The following is a 27,653-nucleotide window of genomic DNA, read 5'->3' on the forward strand; positions in this document are numbered from 1 at the left end:
TCAGAGAATGTGGTTGTTTATTAGTATATCGAATTCTAAAGGTTCAAATAAAAACATGGTCTTTTAATTTAGCGCATGAGTCTTTTTGATATTTGTTTTGTATGGGTCACTGAAAGCTAGTCTTTTCAAAGCAGTGATATGCATAGCTCAGTCATTATTTAGATTTGAAAGCAGATGGAAAAGCTGACCTAATTCTTTTCCAGAGTTCCATGTATATTCTTTTTAACACAAGCTGGGAGTGAAATGGATTATGAAATAGGCTTGTGTTCAGGTTGCAGCAAATTCAAGAACTTAGTGTAATCCACAGATGTAAAATGAGTCTTTGTATACAAATTGACCATGACCTTTCGTTCTGGGTGATATCACGGAACCCTTGGATTTTAACTTCTACCATGCAAGTGAACCCCAGTTTTACAGAATTGGGCTGCTGGACAAACTCAGTACAATATTCCTTCTGGTTCTAAGAGCAAATAATTCTTCAGTGTCGCTGGAATGAAAAGTAAAGGGATTCCTTTGTGGCATCGATCGAACAATATTCTTCGAATAGCACATCTGGCTAGATGCTTGAGCGATCTTGGTGTGTTATCACATACCTCAAACAGAGATTCGTAGAATTCATTATACATCTGCAAAAGCAAAATAATGCATAAATAATGTGGTCAATATCTTTCTCTCTATGGAAAATCTATTTCCAAGAAAAATATGGAGAAGATGTGTCATTACCTTCTCTGTGCTCAATGCAGTCTCTTGCCATTAGGGCTTGCACAAGACATTCTGTTTAGGGCTTGCACAAGACATTTTGCCGCCTGAGTCAAGACACCCACACCCACCTCCCCATTCCATTTGGACTGGCAGTTCAGTTTTATTTCAGCACTGGAGACATGGCAGAACCCTCCACCTTAAGGGCAGCAGGCACAAATATTTCTGGTCTCCAACACATGCACATTGCCACCATTCCCCAGCATCTGCTACCTTAAGGCAGGTGGCTCACTATGTCCAATGGTAGGGCCAGCTCTGACCTATTTGAATAGCAGCCTAATAACCTAATAAGTGAGACCGTATCTTTCTATGCACCCCACCCCCTGCGTAACTTCAGCTAAAAGAACAATTGAAAATTGCTCTAGATATCACATTCCTCCCATGCAATTTGATGTCTCCTAACTGAGCAGGACAGAGCTGGCCAAGTCAGAGCAATGTTCTGAAGCTGTCACTCAATGAAATAGCCTTTTTTGGACATGATACTGAATAGGATCAACTGTATATTATGATCCAGGCTTGTTCAATAACTACAGTTTAAACCAGAGGCAGCCAAGTGGGTGTCCTTCAGATGTTGCTGGTGATCCCTGACTATCCAGAGTTCTCCAACTTTCATTTCCTACTAAACGTTCATTTTCACATGGAACCAGATTAAAGTGCTAATACACAGACGTTACCTGTGTGTTTTTTTAATCAGCAACTCAAGAAATCATTAAGTGTTTACCTCAAAGACATCATCAGGTATAGCTGCTCTCCATTTTGCTGTGGACTTGATGTGTTCATATGTATTCACAATAACCTCAACTGCTCTGGGATAAGAGCAACAGGCCTGCAAAACCTGCTAAGAGAAACAGACACCACCTGTTTGGCTTTTGCTGATCTCCACAAACTGTTTTGCCCCCCTTCTTCTTCTTTAAAGCTTTTGCCCTTCTTCTTCACTGAGCAATATCACTTTCCTTCTCTTCTCCAGTACAGAGCAGTAAGAATAGTCAACTAAGTCCTACTCAGAATAGACTTGCTCAGTTAATGAACCCAAGCTGGGGTGGCATTCAATGTTATTGGCCTGTTGGAGTTAATAATTATTACTAATGCAGGTTCATTGATTTCCATAGGTATGTTCTGTGCAGGGCTTTGTTGACTGCAATCCTTAGTCATGTCTGCTGTCTTCAATGAGTGCACTCTGAGTAGGATTAGCACTGAATACCACCCTGTTAATTGGCAATCCCTACAAGAATCAGTCCCAGCTATACTCAACACCTTGAAATAATCATCGTTTGCTTCTGCCTAGTTTTGCTGTAACAGACTAATACACCTAGAGGCATACAGTGGGTGTTACTCTAAGGCTGTGCCAATTCCATCCACCCACCGATTGCCATGTAACTACAGTATACTGATGTGAAAATCCAACACCTTAAGGAAATTCAGCTTTCTTTTTTTGCTTTTTAAAGCAACTTCTAGTCTTCATGGCTGTGAAGAAGAGTTCTATGGCAGGGGTGGGGAACCATTCTAAGCTTAAGGGAACCAGCGAAGGAAGGGGGCATGTTCTGGCAAGAGTGCCATGGACCAGATAAGTGATTCGCATTTGGCTTCCAGGCTTGAGGTTCTGTACTGCTGCTGTATGCTGAGATTCTTGCATTGCAGCGAGTTGGGCCAATTGACCCTCTGGGTTCCTTCCAACGCTACAATTCTATGCTTTCGCAGATGAATGGATGGTTATTAACTTGAAGCCAGATCCAGGGTGGCAAAGCAAGCTAGCAGTTGAAAAACATGAAGCACCAAATAATTTTTTCACCACATGCGAGGAATAATTACTTTCCATAAGAAAATAACTGCTGCCTACAGTCCTCAAGACATCTTTTCCAGAGTAGTTTAGGAGAGCAGCGCTGGAAGAAGTGACCCGGGGGCATACTATTTCTGCCATTAAAGTATATGCAGTGGTTGGAACTTTGACATCCTGACTCTATTCGTATTAAACAGAGGTTTTAGAGGCGCTCATCTCATCATGTTAGAATTACCTGCATGCATTTCATGTAGATTTTTTTTTTTTAATTCTCATGTTAACCCCCATCTGTCACAGCTTCCCCGTGCCTATGTTCAAGGTAAAAATATATAAAAGCAATTCCTTCTGCTTTTTTCTAGCATGGAGATTAATGTGAAAGAAAGAAAGAAAGAAAGAAAGAAAGAAAGAAAGAAAGAAAGAAAGAAAGAAAGAAAGAAAGCATGTAATCAAATTTAGAAAGGAAAAGCATTGACCTGTGATCTGGGTTTTACAAGACCCAGATGGCGAAAAGCCTCGCGAAAGACATGCAAGAGCATTTTTGCAAAACATTAAGGGCACCTGCAAGGCCTGGTGTTGAGAAACCAGCCAATCCCCCAAACTGAATTAGGACATGTTTACAATCTATCTGAAAGGTGGAAGAGCACAAACTTCCATTCACGCAGTTTCTCATCTCTGATCTAAACAGATGCATAGACACAAGCTTTCACCTTATGGAATTGTGGAGGATATATCCTGGCAGCTCCATAATTGAGAAGCAGCTGGAAGCAGAATTCTGGCTGGGCACTCGGTCGCACACCTGTCACTTTCAGGACGTATTGCAAAGGGCCGCATCCGTTGTCATCCATGAAGTTGGCCTCAGCTCCTGCCTCGAGTAGCATGTCCAACAGAACGCGGTCACAGTTCCAAGCAGCCTTGTGGAGAGGCGTTCGGAAATCCTCGTCTCGTGAATTGACGTCGGCTTTATAGTCGATCAGCATCCTACAGATCAGGTGGTGATCTGTGCTGTATGTCTGTTCCTTGCCATTGAGGGCCCAATAGACCGCACAGGCCAGAGGTGTTTCTCTGTGGGCATTTCGACAATCAACCGCAGCTCCTTGTTCTACATAAAAGCCCACCATTTCAGGGATACCATAACGAGCAACAGTGTGGAGGGGAGTTTCCTCCTCTTGGTTGTTAGTCCTTATATTCACGTCTGCGCCTGTTTAAAGGAAAAGAGAGAGAGAACATTGGAAAGGGGTTTTCTATTTCTTTTTCCATGTTAAAGACACATACCATATTTTTCGATCTATAATGTATAAGACGACCTGTATTTTGGGGGACTCCATTTAAGAAAATGGGGGGGGGGAGATGGCACTTGTGTATAAGACGCCCCCAAATTTTGGACATTATTTTTTAGGGGGGAAACCTAGTCTTATACATGGAAAAATATGGTATATACGTGCTGAGCTGTATGAAATAAATAACAGCAATTTTTACTGGGGCAAATGTTCCCCCCCCCACGACTGCCACCTGACTATAGAAATGTTAATTAATTGCACGAGTTTTAATCAATTAATTAATCAGCTAGTTTCATTTGCATGTATTTGCATTTGTTGAAATGCGAGAAACAAACTTCCCCTGATTTTAGATGATGCAGCCATGTGTTGCAAGCAGGGATAATCTTGGGCACGGCATTCCTTGCTTTCCAACAGAAAAGATTTAAAATATACCTCTTTTATGATGGGGCTTCCAATCTACAGTTTTTCTATGAGTACGTGCATGGATTATTATTATTTGTTTAACTATGCAGCCTAATTAATTGCGAGAACCTTTTCAGTTTATTAAAATGGATAAATCAACTTCCTACATAAAGACACAATTAGAAATATTCCCTCCCCCTTTATGTTGTGCTTTTAGGATTGTCTGCCTCAAAACAAATGAGGAAGATTGCGTGTTTGAATGCCTTCCCACCCCCACCATCACTAACTGAGGAAGTTGGAAAGATGGGTTTGGCACAACCTTAAGCACTCTTATAACAAAAAATATTTCTAAATTTGTGATTCTGGTCTAGAAGGGGGCCATATAACGTATCACTCTCAAAGAGGGAATGCATCTACCTGCTTGCCTGTCCACTCTCCAAGAAAAAAAGAGGATACCTTTTTGATAAATTAAATCAATAAATAATATGGACATTTTATGCAATCTCCTTCAGTGATACAACTTGAGGCAATTTTATGATGCAATAAAAATGTATGTAAAGCAGTTGCATGTGTAAAAAACCAAAACCCGGTTAAAAACAATTACTGTATCTTTTTAAAAACACCAGTTTCAAATCCAGTACAGATGCCAATTGGGATAAAAAAAAATCCACATATGCTAAGCATTATATGTTAATACATATACTTTACCCTAGGCCAATGTTAATGTATACATATAGATGCAAATTTAGGAATGATTACTGTAATTTAGACAGGAATGCATCTCACCATAGTGGGAAAGACTGAATTTTTTTTCTCTGACTGTTGTCCAGATGCTGCTACCTGTTGATGGGCAACTTCAGGGCCCCTCCTACTCCCCCTTTTTGGGGTTCATTATCTTTAAACCTGACTTGGACCTTCCAATAAATGACACATGGTCATCCTGCTCAAGTCTTTTACATGTAAACGCACCTGTAAATATCAAGTAGCCTGGCCCAAATGTAAGTTTTCATGTGCTGCAATCACACCTGCACATCTTTTGCTGAATATACACAGCTAGACGCCACATGCACAATCATGGACTGCGTGTTATTTTCTAGAAATCTTGTCAAACTCAAAGCAACCTTCTGAGGCTTGCTTAAGTCTCCACATATATATATTTCACTTGAAACAACATCCCCATCTAGTGGACAATTAGTATATGCACCCCATGTGTCAGTGAGTTTTTTATGTTGTCTCTGGTGCAGTGGAAGGTGTGTGAGTGTCTTAGAATCATAAAGTCATGGAATTGTAGAGCTGGGAGGGACCATGAGGGTCATCTAGCCCAACCCCCTGCGATGCAGGAATCGTTTGCCCAACGTGGGGCTTAAACCCACAGCCCTGTGAGTCTCATACTCTACCAACTCAGCTATCCCCAGCTTGTGAACTTTTATTTTTGATTTTTGTCAGTATTAACAGTGCTTTAACAATGGTTTGCTACCATGGGAATATTTACTGGTGAGCAGCTATCTAAATCTAACTATCCCTACTACTAGCAGTATCCCTACTACTAGCAGTAATAGTATAATTTTGCTGTTTTATGTTGTAAACTGCCCTGTGATTCTCAAATAAAGGGTGGTATAGGTGTTATCATCATCATCATCACTAGCACATACTTCCTGGTCCTACAACCACTGCTCTACTTGGAGAACAGGACAACTCTCAAGAATACAGAAATTGACCCTCCCTGATATGAAGGGTTTCTCTGTCTTTTAAATATGCCGCCTACTGATTTCATGCAGAAGTTTCCACATGCTTTTTAAAAATCTAAACAACAACTTTTCACCATTTGTGCATTTAAAGCACAGCTGGTTTTAATCCATTAAAACAACTTTAAATCATCTTAAAAGGTGTCGCGCGCCCCCCCCAGAAGTTCAGATGGGGCATGTTGTTGCTTACGTAGCACCCATGCAGAAGAAGGAAGGATCCATAAGTGGGAGGAGACACACCAAAATAGCCCAATGAAGACTGAGCTTGCTCAGTGACAATGGAATGACCGCTCCACGCTTAAAACAGGGGGGCACCCTTTGCGTGGACGCGCGCAGCCCCTGGATCTAGAGCGGCCCCATCAGCATAGGCTTGGTTTGCCTTCCCTCAGGTGGGATACCTGGAGGTCTCCGCCTACCTCAGTCAGTTGTCCAATCCCACCTGGGGGAAGCGTTGCCAAGGAGACCAGGCCAGGTAGGGGAGGGATTACCTGCCCACACAATAGAGGGAGGATCTTACCTGGGAATCCTCATTTGGCTCCAGAGCTTCTCCCACCCTCAGTTAATGTCTTATTTTGCAGGTTAACTTTTCTTCACAGGTTTTGCAGGTTAACTTTTCTTCACAGGTATGTGGGTGCTGCTACGTTAAGGTCGCTGTTAAAGGGCCGGAAAGGAATTTCCCTGCATTGGCAGGTTTCGCCTTTCCCGTAGCAAAACATCACAACTTTGGCGGTATCAGGCCTTGGGCGGAATCCTTTAGTCCATCTTCCTCTTTGTGGCGGCGATACCAGGGTTCCCCGTTAAAGGGGTTTCTGAAGGGAGGCTTTGACCATACGCTGAAAGGTCGTCATTGCTCTCCCCTGCTGCAGCGGCGTAACGGGGGTGGCTATCTCTGCTTGAACATATGTTCTCCAGAGCCGGCCCATCCGCCCCACACACACTGGATAACCCTGATGCTCCCTAGGTCCCCGGCTGGGGACTGGGGAGGGAGAACGCCCAATGCCTGAGCCAAGGTCTACCCACATTTGAAATTTAATAAAGTTGTGGCCAATTTAATCCCATAGCACGTTGTCTTGAGTCGTTATTCCACATGGCGGGGGGGACCGCTCGGGATCTGGGGACTCCGCCTGTCCACGCAATATGGACTGACTTTTGCGGGGAGATGGAATGGAGCGGCTGAATAAAATCAAGCCACACTGCAACAATTTGTTGCAAATCCCAGTAGTTCAAGAACAAAGAAAAGTACGTTTCTTGTCTCAGAACTATTGTTTTTCTCCATTTGCTGTTGGAAGTTTCATTTGCAACAATGCTTAAAAACACAACAAGGCTACAACAAAGAAGTGAAGGGAGACCAGAACTGGTGAAACTGCAAGTTTAGATTGATCAAGCAACTAAAATTATATGATTCATTGACTAAGATATTTTTTAAAATAAAATAAAATCCAGTGACACTAATGTAAAGGTTTACTTAAATGTTCCCTTCCATTTCATTTGCAGCTGAAGAGTCCAGTGTTATTGTTATCTCTCCTTTCAAGGTAGTTCCAGATTGTTTTAGGATGTGTACTGGCTCTACATTCCGTACTGAAAGTAGGTCACACTCAGAATGTAGCACTTCAGCTCACAACGCATTTTTAAGGTGCCCCTTGGACTTTCCCACAATTCCTCATGGCAGCAATCTTAGTCCTGCTGTCAACGTTATTGGAATCATGTGGGATAAACATGACACTATTAATATAGCCTTTTACTAAATGTAATAATGCGCATCTTAGGGAACAAGGGACTCCTAACAATTCTCAGCCCCCTTAACAAGTGAAAGTTCCCAGGATATTTTTTTTTTGGGGGGGGAGGGATGCCATGACTGTTAAAAGTGGCATGATAGTATTTTATAAGGATAATGCAAAAGGAGCTCAAGCCTTACCTCTCTTCTGTATGTCTTTAGATATTTGAAGACAAAGTGTCACTATATTTTAGTAAAGATTAAAATGTGCATAAAACCATGTCAAAGAAATATACCATTTGTGGCTGCCCGTGCAGGGCTCCCAGCTTTATTTGAATTGGCTGCTCTGTAGAAATCTCCTATATTTGACAGCTAACTTAACAGGGAGAAAGAAAGCAAAATTCATCCCTGGCATGCTAGCTTTCTAGTGGTAATGACTTCCCCACCACCACCACCATGTGGAGGGCTAACCCATGTCATTCTCTCCTCTGCACTCCAAAGGGCTACAGTGCTGATGGCCTGCAATTGGACTTACCTCTCCAGATTAACTGCTGTGCGCAAGGGATGGACAGCTTTGTCGTACAGAAATGCAGTGGCGCCAGACCGCTCAGCGAATAGCAGTTGGTTTTCGCTCCGTGGCTGCAAAGTATCTTGATGCAATCCAGGTTGCCCACTTCGCATGCTATGTGGATTGCTGCTTTGCCATTGGGCCGGCAGTTGATTGTCGCTTTGTGCTTCAGCAGGACCCTCAGGCTCTCCAGGTGGCCGTACAAAACAGATAAGTGTAGCCCAGTGGCCCACGAATGTTGCAGTTTATAGCTAGGCAGCCAATATCCTGGTTTTTTTAAAAAATGCACAAGTAGGTAAGTACATGATGACCCTTTCAAAAGCATCATTCCCAATCAGTAATCAGTAAACAGTTAATAGAAATATTGGGCTCTGGTAGGTAGGTTTAAAACTGCCATGGCATATGACTTGAATGGGGAGGGGGTTGAAATGGCACATAAAGTAGTGGAGACTAGGACCCTAGGAACCATGCATGCTCAGCTGCACACACGTATCTTCTGCAAATACAGAACTCCTCATTCATTTTAACTAAACATTCATAAATAATTGGGCACTTTTATCAGATTTCTTCTTTCAGATGGAGTAAAACATTCCAGATGTAGAGATTTGATTCATTCACACATTGGGACTCCAGCGTGCAAAAGATTGCTTGACCAAAATGCATTTTAACTAAACATTCATAAATAATTGGGCACTTTTGTCAGATTTCTTCTTTCAGATGGAGTAAAACATTCCAGATGTAGAGATTTGATTCATTCACACATTGGGACTCCAGCGTGCAAAAGATTGCTTGACCAAAATGCATTGCCAGCCCAAGGCACTTTGCTACCTGAAGCAAAATCCAAATTGTGTCTCCTCGTCACCTCTTACTAGGCCCAGGAATGATGTCACTGGACTACCACTCCCATCATCACTCACCAGTGGCCCTGTTGCTTGGGGTGATATCTGGAAGGCCACAGGTGCCCCATTCCCTGATTTAAGAAGTCTTGCTGTATCAAATTCCTGCCTTCATCTATTACCCCACTCAGCCCAGGGCAAGTTAGGCCACTTCACCCTGCTTCATGGCAGCATTGCCCCAATGAGGTTTCTGAACTTAATGAATGTTGAGGTTCTTTATTCATTTAAGAATTTTTACCATTCCTTATTTCTGGATTTTTTTTTGCATATTTATATGTTGAGAAAGGAGGGTAGAAGTCTCTGCTTTGAAGGGTCCACAATCCACCTGTCTGAAGGAACTGCAGACTAGAAAGTGTTAAACTACACAAACAGCCCTGAGAAAATACCTATCCTCCCCTTGCCTTTCCTCCACTGAATCTCTTGGGCCTCATCCCAGCAGAGCTGCATGGCTTCATCCCAGAATGTTAATAGGTTCAACATCATTCTCTCCTGCCAATAAGCTAATCTTCAAATTCCAGAACTTCCTCCTTCTTCCAATTGTACCCAGACTGGGGCAGTGTGGTTCACACATCCATGTAACTGAATTCCACACTGCAACTGTCACACCTTACATTCAAGGAGTGGATTGACATCATGGCTGCTTTCCTCTCCAGTTCATTTGAAATGTTTGACAGTGTCGGGAAACTTTAGAGACAAACTAAATGGCCTTGTGCTCTCTCTTTAAGTCAGGTGTGGGGAACCTTTGGGCCTCTCTTTTTTATTTATTTTTTCATATAATGTTTATTAAATTTTGTTTTTTCCGTTATAATAACCAAATAACATTTCTTCATCACATATATCTTTGCTCAAATTGAGCTTTGAATTCCTCCCGTATCCCCTCCCTGACTTTCATATGTAATCACTTTTATCTTCGCATTTCTCAATCACCCTGTTTACCTTATCTCCATACTTAAAAGACTTACTTCTAATATTTATAAATAGGTATCAAATCATCAGCTAACAAAATATTTTAAATCAATCCTGCAAATGTTTTCAAATGAACCTTTGGGCCTCTCAGTGCTGAAGTAGAATTCCCATCAGCCCTAGCGATCATGGCCAACGGCCAGGGATGATGCAGGTGTAACAACACAGGTTGTCTTCAGCAACATCTGCTGGGCTGCAAGTTTGCCACACCTGCTTTGGGTGGCATGGGGCATTACTTCACTTCAAAATGTGGTAATCCGGGCCTGCTGCATTTGGGGAGCAGGGCTCTTGCTCAGTTTGATGAATGGAAGCGCAGGCTTCTGCCTCAAGGTCCTGTCCTGATGACACCACAGTGTGACGTTCCCCTTTGTCCATAGCAACCAGGATCCAGAGAACTTTGAATTGATTTCCACTAGCACAGAGAGGCTTCCCTCCCAGCTGCAGTCCCTTGTACCCCATGAAAAGCTGGGGGCCGAATGACCCTCTGGAACGGGAAGGATATGGAACTGGGGGCTGGAGAGAGAAAATGGACACCCCATCTGTTAGCTAAAGTGTTTATTGCTCGTGCAAGGGACTCTTTGAATCCCTACTCACAGACACTCATTTTACGCAGAACGAAGATTCAAAACTTGTGTAGGCAGATCAAGATTTGTTTTCAGTTGTCTTACATCTGGGAAGGGTAACCTGCGGCTTTTGGGTGGACTCCAGCTTCCATCACGTCCAACTTGCAGTGAATTCCTATCCATGTTTCCTCAAAAGCTACTTATGGTCTTCAAGTCGAGGGTGTTAGGCTGCTATCTGAACCCCACTAACCTGAGAGGAAACACCACTGAATTTAAAAGGACTCACTTCTTGGTAGATATGGTTAAGACTGCAGCCTCCAAGTTACATTTTTAAATACTGATATTATTCTACTGCTTTCTTGCATACTTTCCCCTTTAACTACTATGTAATTGTCAGGTTTCGCTTTCAGCTACACAACTGAAGAAAAGTTTCACATGCTTAGATAATCAAACAATAGCTGAATCAGATTACCACATGATAAATAAAACGATTGCTATCAAGTGTTCAGTTCTTGTTGGAAACCTGTTTTTTCTCTCACCAGTATATAGGACTGCTTTTGCTTCTTTTCCCTTTTTTGTTGGCAAAGAAATGCAGTAAGTTTGTTTTGCTATACTTAAAAGCTTAGAAAGCTTGGGAGCTTAAAAAGTGGCTTGGAGGGTCAAGCTGGGGCAGGAGGCTGAGCAAATTTGATACACCTACAAATGTGGTGTACAGATACTTTTAAGGTCTCAGAGTGTGGGTGCAGCCTCTTCTCTTTGTGGTGACTGCTACACAGGGTGCATCAACCTGCAAGTGTCACCTTCTATTCCTACCAGAATTTACTGTGACTAAGCTATCCTAAATGTGACCTGACACATATCTGCTGATGATTTGGGCCCTGTCAGACCAAAGCATGCAGGGGGCAATGAAATGAGGGATGGGCAAGGAAACAGCCTCTTGGATGGTTCACATGTAGCTAATGCATTTAATCTTAATCCTAATTTCAGATATATTGCAAAGATATGTGGGCAGTTAAATCAATGATTTACATTCAAGGGTTAAATATGCATCATATCTGGGTGCTGCCTACGTTGAAAACACGGTCCTTACTCAGTTCTTCTTCTTTTTTCTAGGAAAAAAAGTGCCAGTACACACCATGAAGTTGCTACAGTAAGTAAATCACAAGATTGGGGGGGGGGGGAGGTGCTGGTACTGCGTACCATTGAGTACTGCCAGAAAAAAAGCACTGGAATTACAGTACTCAGCTCTAACCTCTGGGTGCAAAAAGGTAAAGGACTCCTGACAGTTAAGTCCAGTCACAATCGACTCTGGGGTTGTGGTGCTCATCTCACTTTACTGGCCGAGGGAGCTGACATTTGCATGACTTGCTTTCGAACTGCTAGGTTGGCAGGAGCAGGGACCGAGCAATGGGAACTCATACTGTTGCGGAGATTCAAACCGCCGACCTTCCGATCGGCAAGCCTAGGCTCTGTGGTTTAGACCACAGCGCCACCTGCTGCAAATACATTGGTACACTTGATAACTTGGGGCCTGCCTTGTAACATTTCTGGCCCCCCGCTGTTTCTTCTGTCTTCCTCCTCTGCACTGGCCTGCAGTCCTCAACCTGAAAAGGAAACTCTATACCAAACTTACTGGTTAAGTGAGATCTGATCCAGAAGGTTAGATAATGCAGTAATACCTTCAAGGTGCAAACACCCTTAAACTACAAACAGTTAATTTGTTTCCTTAACTGCACAAGCTTTAAATCCTGGTGTCACCACTTCTTTTTACCTTGTTTGTAGGAGGCCAGAACCAGGTTCTCATCTTCCACTTCAAACACTGTGTCCACATCTATCTGCTTCTGATTCAAAAACTCCTCCAGAGTTCTGTAGTCGTTTGCCTGCAAAGCCTTCAAAAAATCTTTCTTCAGTCGCTTAGCAATTTCAGCCCGTGTCATTGCTTCTGTCATGTTCTCTGCGTGGGCGTTATTATATTCCCGTTTGTTTTCAATGGCCAAATGCGTATGTTTATAAGTCTGCATAAAAGGGTGTTCTAATTTCTCTAGGGTGTAGCAAAGCCAAGATAATTTTAAACACCAAGTAATGCTGACCTGCCTGTTCTATTTATATAAAGGAAATATCAACTGCTCACTACATGCTGAATTCTGTCAAGGGGAACTCAGGCAGATCTATGATGCTGGTATAGAGAAATCTGCTCAAAGGATTAGTCCATACTATTGGCTCATTCATCAAAACTTTATCCTTTGCAAATATGTAAGAAGGTTCTTAAAGCTGGCACCATTTCTCAACAAAAGCAGTAGGCATGTTCATTCTTAGAAACCTGACAAGACTTGCTTTGCCACTGAGGATTATTGACACTCAACTCCTCCGCACTGGAGCCTCAGTTTTTTTAGCCTGCAATATTAGCAGGGTTGGGGTAAGGTTAACCAAGGTAATACAGTGGTACCTTGGTTCTCGAACAACTTGGAACCCAAACACTGTAAACCTGGAAGTAAGTGTTCCAGTCTGCAAACTTTTTTTGGAAGCCGAGAGTGCTCTGTTGTGAGTGTTACACTGAGGTCTGTCTGTTTTTGCTATTTATTTTGTGTTTGTGCAGCTCTTTTTATTTTGTTTTTGTGACTGTGTGGAACCCCGTTCAGCAGATTAATCCATTTTGGAACAGATTAATCCATTTTGCATTACTTTCTATGGGAAAGCACACCTTGGTTTTGAAACACTTTGGTTTTGAAACGGCCTTCTGGAATGGATTAAGTTTGAGAACCAAGGTACCACTGTATATGCAAAGTTGTATATAAACGGCGAAGTAGTACTATTTATCTACTTATCTATCCACACACAGAGAGATATTTACACATGGGACATACAGGAGAGAGTTATGATACACTATGAGCAAAAACTTACATATTATATCAACTTGTTTTTTAAAAACCCATATGTACACAAACACCTAAATTCCTCTTTAAAATGGGATGTCGTCTACTGCTGCCTATCTAAATCATGATTTGGAGGACCAGCAACACAATCCTAGGTGTGTCTACTCAGAAGTAAATCCCGTTAAGTGGTGCTTACTCTCAGGTAAGTGTGTATAAGATTGCAGCGCAGGTGCCCCATCTGCAAAATCCCTAGCCCTGTGGTATTCTCGTCACAGAATGTTATGAACAGGAAGGCACCTTCACTGCATATGAAAATGTGAGCAAGAGGCTAAAGTCATGGATGTAGAGCCACTTACTCTGTCCTGACCAGGCTGGCACCCAATGAGAATAAAGCAATGGGAATAATGTTCTCTAAACTATTATTAACCCTCACGGAGCCCCCTCCAAGTGCCAAGCTAGGCAGTTTCTAGCAACTGCTCTAGGCTTGTTAATGCTACTGCTTGGGCCCATCCATGCAGCATTTTTGAAAAATCAAGCCAGTAGCTTTTGATCCCTCTGAAGTTACGTAGAAATGGGGGGGGGGGTGAGTGTGAGTGTGTGTGATGCAGAGTTTACAGCAATTCCATTTCTGTTTGGTACAGAGTTGTATTTCTTAAACTAAACAGGGGAAATGGAAATCATGGAATCAGAGAGTTGGAAGGGACCGTGAGGGTCATTGTTATGTACTGAGCTGAATCCTAGAACAATAGGATCTAGAATGCAGCAGTCTGATTGGTCCGCAGGAGCCACCCAATCCAGCTCCAATTGGAAGTGAATCAGCGACCTGATTGGCCTGAAGGAGCAGCCAATCAGGCTTCTGGAGGAGGTGAATCCACAACCTGATTGGCCTACAGGAGCAGCCCAGAATTAGCCAATCACGTGGGGCCCATTGTGTAAATAATGTATATATAGCTAGACATTTTGGGGAAAGTTTCATTCATTGCTACTATGAGCTGAATAAAGAGCATGAAATTCACACTCGACTCCGAGTATATTTCAGTCATCTAGTCAAATCTCCTGCAATGCAGGAATCTGAATGTCAATTTCAATTTTTCTGAGCTTCTTACTTTTTTCCAGTCTTAAATTCAATTCTCCACATTTCCACATCAGTTTGCATTTTTTTAAAGAAAAATAAAAAGTCCTCATTTTGATGAGTTCCCCACCCCAGCTTCAATCCGAGTTGAGGGGGGAAAGTGGCCTAGCTTCCTTTTAAACAAGACTTAGCCAAACGCCACCCACTGGTGATTTTTTTTTAATACCACATGCTAAAAAAATAGCAATTTAAATGTGGACAAACATTTCTTAATCAATATTGTATGAGAGGATAATCTGTTCTCAGATCCAGCACAAGAGAGTTTGCAGGGCAGTAGTTGAAGAAGGAGCAAAAAGGGTTTTCTTGTGTGTGTGTGTGTGTGTGTTTCTTTGTGGCTGATTAGCTGTTTTCCCTGTGTAAAGGTCAGAGGGGGCAGGGTTTCTGTTGAGGCAGGGGATTAGCTGTGGGAGGAGCTTATCAGAATTTGCAGGGCAGTAGTTGAAGAAGGAGCAAAAAGGTTTTTCTTGTGTATGTGTTTCTTTGTGGCTGATTAGCTGTTTTCCCTGTGTAAAGGTCAGAGGGGGCAGGGTTTCTGTTGAGGCAGGGGATTAGCTGTGGGAGGAGCTTATCAGAGTTTGCAGGGCAGCGGCGCGCGCCTAGTGGCGCGCGCAGTTATACCCATCTTTTAGATTTAGGGGAGCTAGTCTCAAACGTTTGTTGGGGGAGACCTAGGTTTTTTTGTGGGGGAAGTTATTTGTCCTGTCTTCAAGCTTTTTATGATGGAGGACCTCTGTAGCCACCCCCAACAACACGATCTCAAGATGGAAGGGGAGGGAACAGCTGCAGTCGCCTGCGATTCCTGCGAAATGTTTGCCATCTTGCCAAAGGTTGCAGGCAGCTTTACCTGCAGCAATTGCATGTTGATTGCCCTCTTAAAAGACAAAGTCCAGCAACTGGAGGAACGTGTAGCTACGCTCCAAAGAATTAGAGAGCTGGAGCTCTTCTTGGAAGCAACAGAGCACACCGTCCCCACCAAGGAGGAGACAGGGGACTCCCCTGAGAAGGAGGATAGTTCACCAACACAGGAGCCAGATATATGGAGAAACGTGACTCAGAGAAGTAGGAGGCCCAGGGTTCACTCTGATTGTTTAGAAATACACAATCGCTTTGAGGTCCTCTCCCCTAGCATGGAAGACGAAGAGCAGACTCCATTTGAGGATCTCTCCCTCATTACAGTCGATCAGGTATATGAAGACGAGCAGCAAAGTCAGTCCTCAGGGAATGTGCAGGCGACCTTGGAACGGACAGCTCACGGTAGAACCCCGACCAAACCCAAGAGGAGGCGTGTAGTGGTAATAGGGGATTCCCTACTGAGGGGAACAGAAGCAGTGATCTGTGGGCCTGACAAGATGTCTCGGGAAGTGTGTTGTCTCCCCGGGGCTAAGATCCAAGATGTAACTGAACGACTGCAAGGAATCATAAAACCCACTGACAAATACCCCTTCCTCTTGGTTCATGTGGGAACCAATGACACTGCAAGCAATAGCCTCCAGAAGATCAAAAGAGACTACGAGGCTCTCGGCAGGAAATTGAAGCAACTAAATGCACAAATTGTCATCTCGTCTGTCCTCCCAGTTGAACGACGTGGCCCAGGAAGAGAGGGGAAAATAGTGGAAGTGAACAGCTGGCTTCGCAAATGGTGTAAACAGGAACGGTTTGGATTCTTAGATCACGGACTGCAGTTTCTTGAAGATGGACTTCTGGCAAGTGATGGGCTGCACCTCACAACGGTTGGGAGAAATGTTTTTGCCAAAATCTCAGAAACCTCATCAGTCGGGCTTTAAACTGACTAATGTGGGGGAGGGAGACAGTGCTCCTGAAGGTAGGAGTCTATCAATTAATGAAGATGATCATCCAAATGTCATAGACCAAATGGAGCAAACAGCACGCGGACCTAGTGGTGGGAGGAAAAGATCCTTAAATAAGAGACACGGGGGAATGATCAATGGACTTCAATGTCTGTACACTAATGCACAAAGCATGGGAAATAAACAAGATGAGCTTGAGCTCTTGGTACAGCAAACTAAATATGACATAATAGGCATCACTGAAACCTGGTGGGATAAGTCCCACGATTGGAATGTAATAATGGGGGGATACAATCTATTTCAGAGAAACAGACCAGACAAGAAAGGAGGAGGAGTGGCGTTATATGTCAGGGATGTGTATACCTGTGAAGAGATCCAAGATTTAGAACCTCAAAGCCAAAGTGAGAGCATTTGGGTCAAAATTAAGGGAGAGAAGAATAACAGAGACCTCATTGTGGGAATTTACTATAGATCCCCAAGCCAAACGGAGGACATAGATGATGCCTTCCTGGAACAGATGGCCAAGCATGCAAAAGGAAGGGAGATAGTAGTAATGGGGGACTTCAATTACCCAGATATTTGTTGGACGTCAAACTCAGCCAAGAGCATAAGGTCAAACAGATTCCTCACTGGCCTTGCAGACAACTTCATTGTCCAGAAAGTGGGAGAAGCAACAAGAGGAACAGCCATTTTAGATCTGGTCCTAACCAATGTTGATGACCTAGTTAGTGGGGTAGATGTGGAAGGATCATTAGGCGCGAGTGATCATGCTCTTCTGAAGTTTACTATACAGCGGAAAGGAGCAGCCAAGCATACTAGGACTCAATTTCTTGACTTTAAGAAAGCCGACTTCATAAAACTTAGGGAAGTGCTGGGTGAGATCCCATGGACAGCAATACTAAAAGGAAAGGGAGTTCATGATGGCTGGGAGTTTGTTAAGAGGGAGATAGTAAAAGCACAACGTCAGGCAATACCAATGAGACGGAAACATGGAAAGTGCCTAAAGAAGCCAGGGTGGCTATCAAAAGAACTTTTAACTGAATTAAGATTAAAAAAGGATGTGTACAAAAAATGGAAAAGGGGGGAAACCACCAAAGAGGAATTCAAACAAATAGCCAGCACGTGTAGACACAAAGTCAGAAAAGCTAAAGCACAGAATGAACTCAGGCTTGCTAGAGAGGTTAAAAGCAACAAAAAAGGCTTTTATGGGTATGTTCGTAGCAAAAGGAAGAACAAAGAAACAGTTGGGTCACTCAGAGGAGAAGATGGTGAAATGCAAACAGGGGACACAGAAAGGGCTGAACTCCTCAATTCCTTCTTTGCCTCAGTCTTCTCCGATAAAGAAAACAATGCCCGACCTGAAGAATTTGGAGCAAATGATTCAGCAAAGGAAACACAGCCCAGAATAACTAAGGAGATAGTACAAGAATATTTGGCTAGTTTAGATGTATTCAAGTCTCCAGGGCCAGATGAACTGCATCCAAGAGTATTAAAAGAACTGGCAGATGTGATCTCAGAACCACTGACAGTCATCTTTGAGAATTCCTGGAGAACAGGCGAAGTCCCGGCAGACTGGAGGAGGGCAAATGTTGTCCCTATTTTCAAAAAGGGGAAAAGAGAGGACCCAAATAATTACCGCCCAGTCAGTCTGACATCAATACCAGGGAAGATTCTGGAGCAGATCATTAAGCAAACAGTCTGTGAGCACCTAGAAAGGAATGCTGTGATCACCAATAGTCAGCATGGATTTCTGAAAAATAAGTCATGTCAGACTAACCTGATCTCGTTTTTTGACAGAATTACAAGCCTGGTAGATGAAGGGAACGCAGTGGATGTAGCCTACCTTGATTTCAGCAAGGCATTTGACAAGGTGCCCCATGATATTCTTGTAAAGAAGCTGGTAAAATGCGGTCTTGACTATGCTACCACTCAGTGGATTTGTAACTGGCTGACTGACCGAACCCAAAGGGTGCTCATCAATGGTTCCTCTTCATCCTGGAGAAGAGTGACTAGTGGGGTGCCACAGGGTTCTGTCTTGGGCCCAGTCTTATTCAACATCTTTATCAATGACTTGGATGATGGACTCAAGGGCATCCTGATCAAATTTGCAGATGACACCAAACTGGGAGGGGTGGCTAACACCCCAGAGGACAGGATCACACTTCAAAACGACCTTGACAGATTAGAGAACTGGGCAAAAACAAACAAGATGAATTTTAACAGGGAGAAATGTAAAGTATTGCACTTGGGCAAAAAAAATGAGAGGCACAAATACAAGATGGGTGACACTTGGCTTGAGAGCAGTACATGTGAAAAGGATCTAGGAGTCTTGGTTGACCACAAACTTGACATGAGCCAACAGTGTGACGCGGCAGCTAAAAAAGCCAATGCAATTCTGGGCTGCATCAATAGGAGTATAGCATCTAGATCAAGGGAAGTAATAGTGCCACTGTATTCTGCTCTGGTCAGACCACACCTGGAGTACTGTGTCCAGTTCTGGGCACCACAATTCAAGAAGGACACTGAGAAACTGGAACGTGTCCAGAGGAGGGCAACCAAAATGGTCAAAGGCCTGGAAACGATGCCTTATGAGGAACGGCTAAGGGAGCTGGGCATGTTTAGCCTGGAGAAGAGGAGGTTAAGGGGTGATATGATAGCCATGTTCAAATATATAAAAGGATGTCACATAGAGGAGGGAGAAAGGTTGTTTTCTGCTGCTCCAGAGAAGCGGACACGGAGCAATGGATCCAAACTACAAGAAAGAAGATTCCACCTAAACATTAGGAAGAACTTCCTGACAGTAAGAGCTGTTCGACAGTGGAATTTGCTGCCAAGGAGTGTGGTGGAGTCTCCTACTTTGGAGGTCTTTAAGCAGAGGCTTGACAACCATATGTCAGGAGTGCTCTGATGGTGTTTCCTGCTTGGCAGGGGGTTGGACTCGATGGCCCTGGTGGTCTCTTCCAACTCTATGATTCTATGATTCTATGATTCTAAGAGCAAATCTTATCCTCAGTAAAAGGAATTTTAACATGTAGTTAAACTAGAATTGCGGTCAGAGGTTGTGTTTGCTCTCTTGTAAATGATGAATATATAGTGCATTAAAAAAAGAAATCCAAGCAAGGTAAGGTGAAGGACTGTAAATAGTAACTAAACCCCTAAAGACCAATCACAGCTACCTGAAGAAATTGCATTTCTCTGGCTCATCTTCTGATTCTTACCTGAGTTTCCTTTTGAATATCAAAAAGCCACCATAAAGATGATGTTCCTTCACATACTCATATACTTCAAACAGCTTTCCGGGGGGGGGGGGGAGGATGTTTTAGGCTCAGTTGCCATAGTGATGAGTCACTGCATTTTCAGGGTCTTCTGTGGAAATACAGATGTAATTTTCTCATTGCCCTCTTGGCTTTGCATTGTGAAGAGGTTTTCCTCCCTTTGTTCGTAGTCACTGAGAATCTTTCCACCCAATAGTTGGTCTCTAGGTTGAGTAGAAGAATAAATAAAGGTTACCTGAACTGTTGGTGACATTGACAGGTTTGGAACAATTCCTTACAATCAGGATTTTGTGTCCCGTTAAAAATAAACCAACAACAATGTAAAGAACACAGTCAGCACCACAATCCTAAATATAAGAGGGCTGGGGAGAAATAGTGATTTTACTAAAAATTGATAAGAAAAAGGTTCGTTTTATGTATGTGGCAAAAGATAACCACGTCTAGGGGCTCCTTAAAGACTAAACAAGTTATTGTAGGTTTGGTGGATTAGATGTCAGAGTGAGCCGGCAGTAAATCACACTGTTGAAAGTAGGAGTTAACTCTTTATAAGCTTGTCTTAGTGTCAGACCAAATGAACACAGCAGCTCATCCCTGGTAGATCTTACCCCAACAATCAGTTGCCAAGACTGAAAGTCCCTGCCTTCCCACAACCATCTAAGTCCCTTCCTCTCCACAGGGGTGTTTTCAAGCAATTGGAGGCTATGCTTCCATAAAGTCTGTCACTGCTCTGCCTGTTTCAGCCCTCTTCTGGTTCTGGGAGATGGGGTAAGGGGAGCTTTTCACACAGCAGAAGAGACACCAGTGACTCTTCACCAGATTCTTCTGTGCCTCTTGGCCACTCCTCCCACTCGCCAGCTTCGGCTTCTGCACTTCTCTCTGCCACGGACTCTGGCAGCTCACTAAGTACCTCTTCAGCTTCCGACCCCTCCTCTTCCCAGTCTTCTCCCGCTGACCCAAAAAGGTGTGTGTGCAGGGAATGTCAACAGTGGAGTCAAAGGGTAATAAAGTGCAAAGTACAGTCTGATTCATACAATACAGTCTGAGCGTATTCTACCTTGGTAGAATGGGATGCTGCTTTAGCTGTGGCACCAAAAGCCATGTCTGCAGACTATATATGCACCATAAAAACCCAGGCATTTATTAGCCCAGAATTTTGCTAGAGTCTGGATAGCCTGTTCATAGCATGACTGAATAGCCAGAGAAATGGTCACACGGCTTGTAGATTTGTCACTGAAATTTACAGCACGATCCTGGCACCTTCCTTGTTTGGCAGGGTGGGTGGGGTTTAAAAATCAAAAGGCAGAGGAGAGAATGAAGTGCCATGCGATATAAATAGAAAATCATGGCATTCTATACCGATGAAATTCACGACTAAGTCTGGGCAGTGCTGTTTGTGTAGAGATGGGGTCTCAGGAGAAAGCACAGGGGTGGGGCTAAACGTCTCAATGCCATGGTAAGGTCATGGTAGCACACATCCAAACCTGAGAGCCACCTGAAATGACAACAATGTGATCACTGATCCGAGGTGATATATCATTCTTGCAGTTTAAATGACAAGAAAGATTTCAAACAGGCATTAAAATACAACCCATCACAAAAAAATGCCCCAAACAAAACCACCAGATTTTCCAGATTGCAGTAGAAACAACAGGTGTACTTTAATATTTGTTTAACTCCACAACATAAAAAAGTCTGATCTCATATCTACTAATGCAGAGCATTAGTCTTGCTCAGGAGATGCAAATCTGGTCTGGCTGGAATGCATCCCTGAACTGTACAAATGCCTCTTGATTATCTGGATGGGGAGATGCAAGGGTAAGAACCTCTGACTTGTGTGTGGTATAGGAAGCTCCATCTCCTGATTTTGTCAAATCAAAATCCTGTTAAGGAAACAGAAGCCGACCTGACCAGGCTTCTGGACTACTTGACAACATGAGCTGCAACAGAGTCCTGGAATAAAGGGTGAGGTTTAGTTCAAGTTTGGGGACCTGCAACGAAATATTGCAATGTGGACTGCTTCTAGTCAGCCAGCCATGCCCTTTCATGGGCTATTCCATTCCATTCCTTCACTCCCTGCAGAAGAGCCAAGCAGTATTCTGTGCCCACTGAGCATGCTTATTGCTCACTGAGCTGTTTGGGGATTTTTAGCTCCCTTTGTTCCCCTCACCAAATATCTTTTTGTACACCAGAAAATCATGGGTCGCCCCACCTCGAGCCTCCTGACACCTCTCCCTTGTGTATGGACAGTGCCATTTTAGTTACACTAAGGGTAGGCACTTGTAGAATAAGCTCACTATTAGTATATATCAGACATCCCCAAACTCAGCCCTCCAGATGTTTTGGGACTACAACTCCCATTATCCCTAGCTAAGAGGACCAGTAGTCAGGGATTATGTGAATTGTAGTCCTAAAACATCTGGAGGGCCGAGTTTGGGGGTGCCTGGTATATATGATGTCTTTCTGAAAGTCCAGGTATCTTTCCTTGTAGAAATAAAATTACCAAGGCCTTGATTCAATAGCAGGGAAGATTCTGGAGCAGATCATTAAGCAAACAGTCTGTGAGCACCTAGAAAGGAATGCTGTGATCACCAATAGTCAGCATGGATTTCTGAAAAATAAGTCATGTCAGACTAACCTGATCTCGTTTTTTGACAGAATTACAAGCCTGGTAGATGAAGGGAACGCAGTGGATGTAGCCTACCTTGATTTCAGCAAGGCATTTGACAAGGTGCCCCATGATATTCTTGTAAAGAAGCTGGTAAAATGCGGTCTTGACTATGCTACCACTCAGTGGATTTCTAACTGTCTGACTGACCGAACCCAAAGGGTGCTCATCAATGGTTCCTCTTCATCCTGGAGAAGAGTGACTAGTGGGGTGCCACAGGGTTCTGTCTTGGGCCCGGTCTTATTCAACATCTTTATCAATGACTTGGATGATGGACTCAAGGGCATCCTGATCAAATTTGCAGATGACACCAAACTGGGAGGGGTGGCTAACACCCCAGAGGACAGGATCACACTTCAAAACGACCTTGACAGATTAGAGAACTGGGCAAAAACAAACAAGATGAATTTTAACAGGGAGAAATGTAAAGTATTGCACTTGGGCAAAAAAAATGAGAGGCACAAATACAAGATGGGTGACACTTGGCTTGAGAGCAGTACATGTGAAAAGGATCTAGGAGTCTTGGTTGACCACAAACTTGACATGAGCCAACAGTGTGACGCGGCAGCTAAAAAAGCCAATGCAATTCTGGGCTGCATCAATAGGAGTATAGCATCTAGATCAAGGGAAGTAATAGTGCCACTGTATTCTGCTCTGGTCAGACCACACCTGGAGTACTGTGTCCAGTTCTGGGCACCACAATTCAAGAAGGACACTGACAAACTGGAACGTGTCCAGAGGAGGGCAACCAAAATGGTCAAAGGCCTGGAAATGATGCCTTATGAGGAACGGCTAAGGGAGCTGGGCATGTTTAGCCTGGAGAAGAGGAGGTTAAGGGGTGATATGATAGCCATGTTCAAATATATAAAAGGATGTCACATAGAGGAGGGAGAAAGGTTGTTTTCTGCTGCTCCAGAGAAGCGGACACGGAGCAATGGATCCAAACTACAAGAAAGAAGATTCCACCTAAACATTAGGAAGAACTTCCTGACAGTAAGAGCTGTTCGACAGTGGAATTTGCTGCCAAGGAGTGTGGTGGAGTCTCCTACTTTGGAGGTCTTTAAGCAGAGGCTTGACAACCATATGTCAGGAGTGCTCTGATGGTGTTTCTATGATTCTATGATTTCACAAAGCAGCAGATGACATGAAAACCAATTTAGACTGCAAGTTCATAATATCATTGAATACTTCTCCCTACACACTGCCTAACATGTCGAGGATGTGAGTGCAAAGTATATCATACAGTGGTACCTCAGGTTAAGTACTTAATTCATTCCGGAGGTCCGTACTTAATCTGAAACTGTTCTTAACCTGAAGCACCACTTTAGCTAATGGGGCCTCCTGCTGCTGCTGCACTGCCGAAGCATGATTTCTGTTCTCATCCTGAAGCAAAGTTCCTAACCTGAAGCACTATTTCTGGGTTAGCGGAGTCTGCAACCTGAAGCGTATGTAACCTGAGGTACCACTGTACACCTAACACTGTGCACATGATTTCCCCTCAACGACACCTGGGAATTGTAGCTCTGTGAAAGGGTAAACTCCAGTTACCAAGATTCTTTGGAGAAACCCTGTATGCAGCAAATTGGTGTCACGAACGTTTATGAACTCCTGAGAAGATATGTTGCAAAACACTGTGATCCTATTTCACTACAATCTGCCAATTGCAGCCTGACAAAATAATCAATAAAGTGAAATGAGTAAGAGTGTGGGATTTAGAACAGGAAGAACCAGGGCTGTCTTAAGCATATCCAGCACTGTGGTGCAAAGATCCCTCCGGCGCCCCACCCAGTTTCCCAGAGTTGTCAACCTTTCCCCTAGCCTCTGCAGGGATCGCTCTCCTCCATATAGTTGGCGGGGTGCAGCTTCCATCCTAAGCCTCTATGGGGATCGCTCTCCTCCGATGGAGGCTTGGGAAGGTGGAGGCTTGGGAGGCAAGCTGCACGCCTGCCAGCCATATGGCTGACACGGCACAGCTGATGGGCGTGCAGGGAAAGGGGAGGCCGCCAGCAACGGCAAAGCTGTGCAGCTCCCCCACTCACTGGGGTGCCCCTGAGAGGCCGGTGCCCTGGCGCAACACGCCAGTAAGCCCAATGGGAAAGATGGCTCTGGGAAGAACATAACAAGTGCCTCCTGGATCAGGCCAGTGGCCCATTTAGTCCAAAATCCTGTCTTCACGCTGGCCACACGGATATCTGCGGGAAACCTGCGAGCCTACGCACAAGAGCACTCTTCCCTCCAGGAGTTTCCAGCACTGGCCTTCAGAAACATTATTGGCAGACCACGGCCAACACGGCTAGTGGTCACCAAGAGCTTTATCCATCATTAATTTGTCCAATCCCTTTTAAAGCCATGCAAGTTGGCGGCCATCGCTGCCTCTTGTGGGAGCAAGTTTTATAGTTTAACTACAGAAGAGCTGGGTTTAAATCATGGCTCAGTTGCAAAAGATTGCCTGTTTCAAGGTTATTGCAAGGGTACGTGTGGCAGGAGATGCTGCAAGCCACCATGTGCCAGCATGGCTCCCAGACCGCATCTCTGTGGAAAGCAAGAGCATGTGGCCTCTCCAGGATGGAGCACACATGACAAGTGGGAGGAAGAGATTTGAACGGGGTGGAGAAGCACATTATATTGCATTGCACTGTAGTCTGAAATGCAAAAACTATATGACATCTAATGTCATGCACTGCAATTGCTACAACCAATGATGTGGTCCTTGGCAATTTTACCAAGTGGTCCATGGCATGCAGAGTTTAAGGTCCATAGCTCAGTGACGGAGCATACAGATGGCTCCAAGTAGGACTGGGTGATACTTTTGCCTAAGACCCTGGAATCTGTGCAGATGCTACTGAGCTTAATGTGGACCAGGAGCACGGGTGGCGCTGTGGTCTAAACCACTGAGCCTCTTGGGCTTGCTGATCGGAAGGTCAGTGGTTCGAATCCCCGTGATGGAGTAAGCTCCCGTTGCTCTGTCCCAGCTTCTGCCAACCTAGCAGTTTGAAAGCCTACCAGCACGAGTAGATAAATAGGTACCGCTCTGGCGGGAAGGTAAACGGCGTTTCCGTGTGCTCTGTCTTCCATCATGGTGTTCTGCTGTGTCAGTAGTGGTTTAGTCATGCTGGCCACATGAGTTGGAAAGCTGTCTGTGGACAAACGCCGGCTCCATCGGCCTAAAAGCGAGATGAGCGCCACACCCCATAGTCACCTTTGACTGGACTTCAGGGATTTTTTACCTTTTACCTTAATGTGGACCAATGGTCTGACTCAGTACAGTGGTACCTCGGGTTACAGATGCTTCCGGTTACAGACACTTCAGGTTACAGACTCTGCTAACCCAGAAATAGTACCTCAGGTTAAGAACTATGCTTCAGGATGAGAACAGAAATCATGTGGTGGCAGCAGCGGGAGGCTCCATTAGCTAAAGTGGTACCTTCTTGGGCAAGGTGATTGAGCGAGTGGTTGCTGAACAACTCCAGGCACGCCTGGAAGAAGCGGACCATTTGGATCCCTTCCAATCGGGATTCAGGCCTCATCACGGGACTGAAACTGCCTTGGTTGCACTGGTTGATGATCTCCGGCGGGCTAGGGACAAAGGTGAGAGCTGTTTCCTAGTTCTGCTGGATCTCTCAGCGGCGTTTGATACCATCGACCATAACATCCTTCTGGACCGTCTTGAGGGGCTGGGAGCTGGGGGCACTGTCATACAGTGGTTCTGCTCCTTCCTCCTGGGCCGTGTTCAGAAAGTGGTGGTGGGGGATGAGTGTTCAGACCCCTGGGCTCTCACTTGTGGGGTGCCTCAGGGTTCTGTCCTCTCCCCCATGCTTTTCAACATCTATATGCAGCCGCTGGGAGAGATCATCAGGGGGTTTGGGCTGGGTGTTCATCAGTATGCAGATGATACCCAGCTCTACCTTTCTTTTAAATCAGAACCAGTAAAGGCAGTGAAGATCCTGTGTGAGTGTCTGGAGGCGGTTGGAGGATGGATGGCGGCAAACAGATTGAGATTGAATCCTGACAAGACAGAAGTACTGTTTCTGGGGGACAGGAGGCGGGCAGGTGTGGGGGATTCCCTGGTCCTGAATGGGGTAACCGTGCCCCTGAAGGACCAGGTGCACAGCCTGGGAGTCATTTTGGACTCACAGCTGTCCATGGAGGCACAGGTTAAATCCGTGTCCAGGGCAGCTGTTTACCAGCTCCATCTGGTATGTAGGCTGAGACCCTATCTGCCCGCGGACTGCCTTGCCAGAGTGGTGCATGCTCTGGTTATCTCCCGCTTGGACTACTGCAATGCGCTCTACGTGGGGCTACCTTTGAAGGTGACTCGGAAACTACAATTAATCCAGAATGCAGCAGCCAGACTGGTGACTGGGAACGGCCGCCGAGACCATATAACACCAGTCTTGAAAGACCTACATTGGCTCCCAGTACGTTTCCGAGCACAATTCAAAGTGTTGGTGCTGACCTTTAAAGCCCTAAACGGCCTTGGTCCAGTATATCTGAAGGAGCGTCTCCACCCCCATCATTCTGCCCGGACGCTGAGGTCCAGCGCCGAGGGCCTTCTGGCGGTTCCCTCATTGAGAGAAGCAAAGCTACAGGGAACCAGGCAGAGGGCCTTCTCGGTAGTGGCGCCCGCCCTGTGGAACGCCCTCCCACCAGATGTCAAAGAGAACAACAACTACCAGACTTTTAGAAGACATCTGAAGGCAGCCCTGTTTAGGGAAGCTTTTAATGTTTGATGTATCATAGTATTTTAATATTCTTTTGGAAGCCGCCCAGAGTGGCTGGGGAAACCCAGCCAGATGGGCGGGGTATAAATAATAAATTATTAATTATTATTATTATTATTATTATTATTATTATTATTATTATTATTATATACCTCAGGTTAAGAACGGGCCTCCAGAACGAATTAAGTTCTTAACCCGAGGTACCACTGTATAAGGCAGTCTTTTTATGATGCTAAGTTTGGAAGAGAGGAATAAAAATACATAAATCAGGGTTGGGGAGCCTGTGGTCCACCCTCTCTGACCAGCAGCCAGGCTGGGTGGGGCTGAAGGGAGCTGAAGTCCAGCCAAACCTGGAGGCCTTTAGACCACCTCGGCCTCACAGAAAGGGCGGGGAAGCAGCACGTCCCCGCCGAACTCTTGGCGACAAGGCTGCGCGGCGCTTCTTCCATGGTACAGTCTCGCTCTCTGCGCTCGCCCAGCATTCGCTCCCACGCGCCGCGTTCCCTCCGCCTCCT

At 44.5% G+C, this 27,653-nt stretch overlaps 1 protein-coding gene and 1 long non-coding RNA gene across 6 annotated transcripts; one reads left to right on the forward strand and one right to left on the reverse strand.

The window, feature by feature from the left end:
• On the reverse strand, positions 1 to 27,625 carry ASB4 (ankyrin repeat and SOCS box containing 4). Of its 5 annotated transcripts, none has more exons than XM_081164769.1 (7): positions 27,508 to 27,625; positions 19,696 to 19,955; positions 12,436 to 12,618; positions 8,210 to 8,509; positions 3,244 to 3,734; positions 1,481 to 1,597; positions 1 to 626 (listed from the first exon to the last, which is right to left on the reverse strand). In XM_081164769.1, the coding sequence occupies exons 3-7, from the start codon at positions 12,611 to 12,613 to the stop codon at positions 438 to 440; spliced, it is 1,275 nt and encodes a 424-aa protein (XP_081020895.1). In that variant the 5' UTR covers positions 12,614 to 12,618; positions 19,696 to 19,955; positions 27,508 to 27,625; the 3' UTR covers positions 1 to 437. The 5 variants fall into 5 exon arrangements, with proteins under 5 accessions (XP_081020895.1, XP_081020896.1, XP_081020893.1 ...); XM_081164770.1 differs by lacking the exon at positions 27,508 to 27,625 and adding an exon at positions 20,358 to 20,722; XM_081164767.1 differs by lacking the exons at positions 19,696 to 19,955; positions 27,508 to 27,625 and having other exon boundaries at positions 12,436 to 13,246.
• Positions 9,730 to 12,585, forward strand: LOC308570242. The gene is made up of 3 exons (XR_014001027.1): positions 9,730 to 9,867; positions 11,778 to 11,814; positions 12,447 to 12,585. It is a non-coding gene; the product is annotated as an uncharacterized lncRNA (long non-coding RNA).
• Positions 27,626 to 27,653: the final 28 nt, after the last annotated feature.

The sequence above is a fragment of the Podarcis bocagei genome (genome assembly GCF_964188305.1).
Source record: "Podarcis bocagei genome assembly, chromosome: 12".
NCBI lineage: Eukaryota > Metazoa > Chordata > Lepidosauria > Squamata > Lacertidae > Podarcis > Podarcis bocagei.

Coding starts and splice junctions, on each gene's coding strand:
- ASB4 (XM_081164767.1), bottom strand. CDS start 12,685: ATGCAGACTTATAAACATACGCATTTGGCCATTGAAAACAAACGGGAA. Junction 1,598..3,243: donor ATCCTCCACAATTCCATAAG/GTGAAAGCTTGT, acceptor TGTTTCTCTTAG/CAGGTTTTGCAGGCCTGTTG. Junction 627..1,480: donor TACCTGATGATGTCTTTGAG/GTAAACACTTAA, acceptor TTGCTTTTGCAG/ATGTATAATGAATTCTACGA.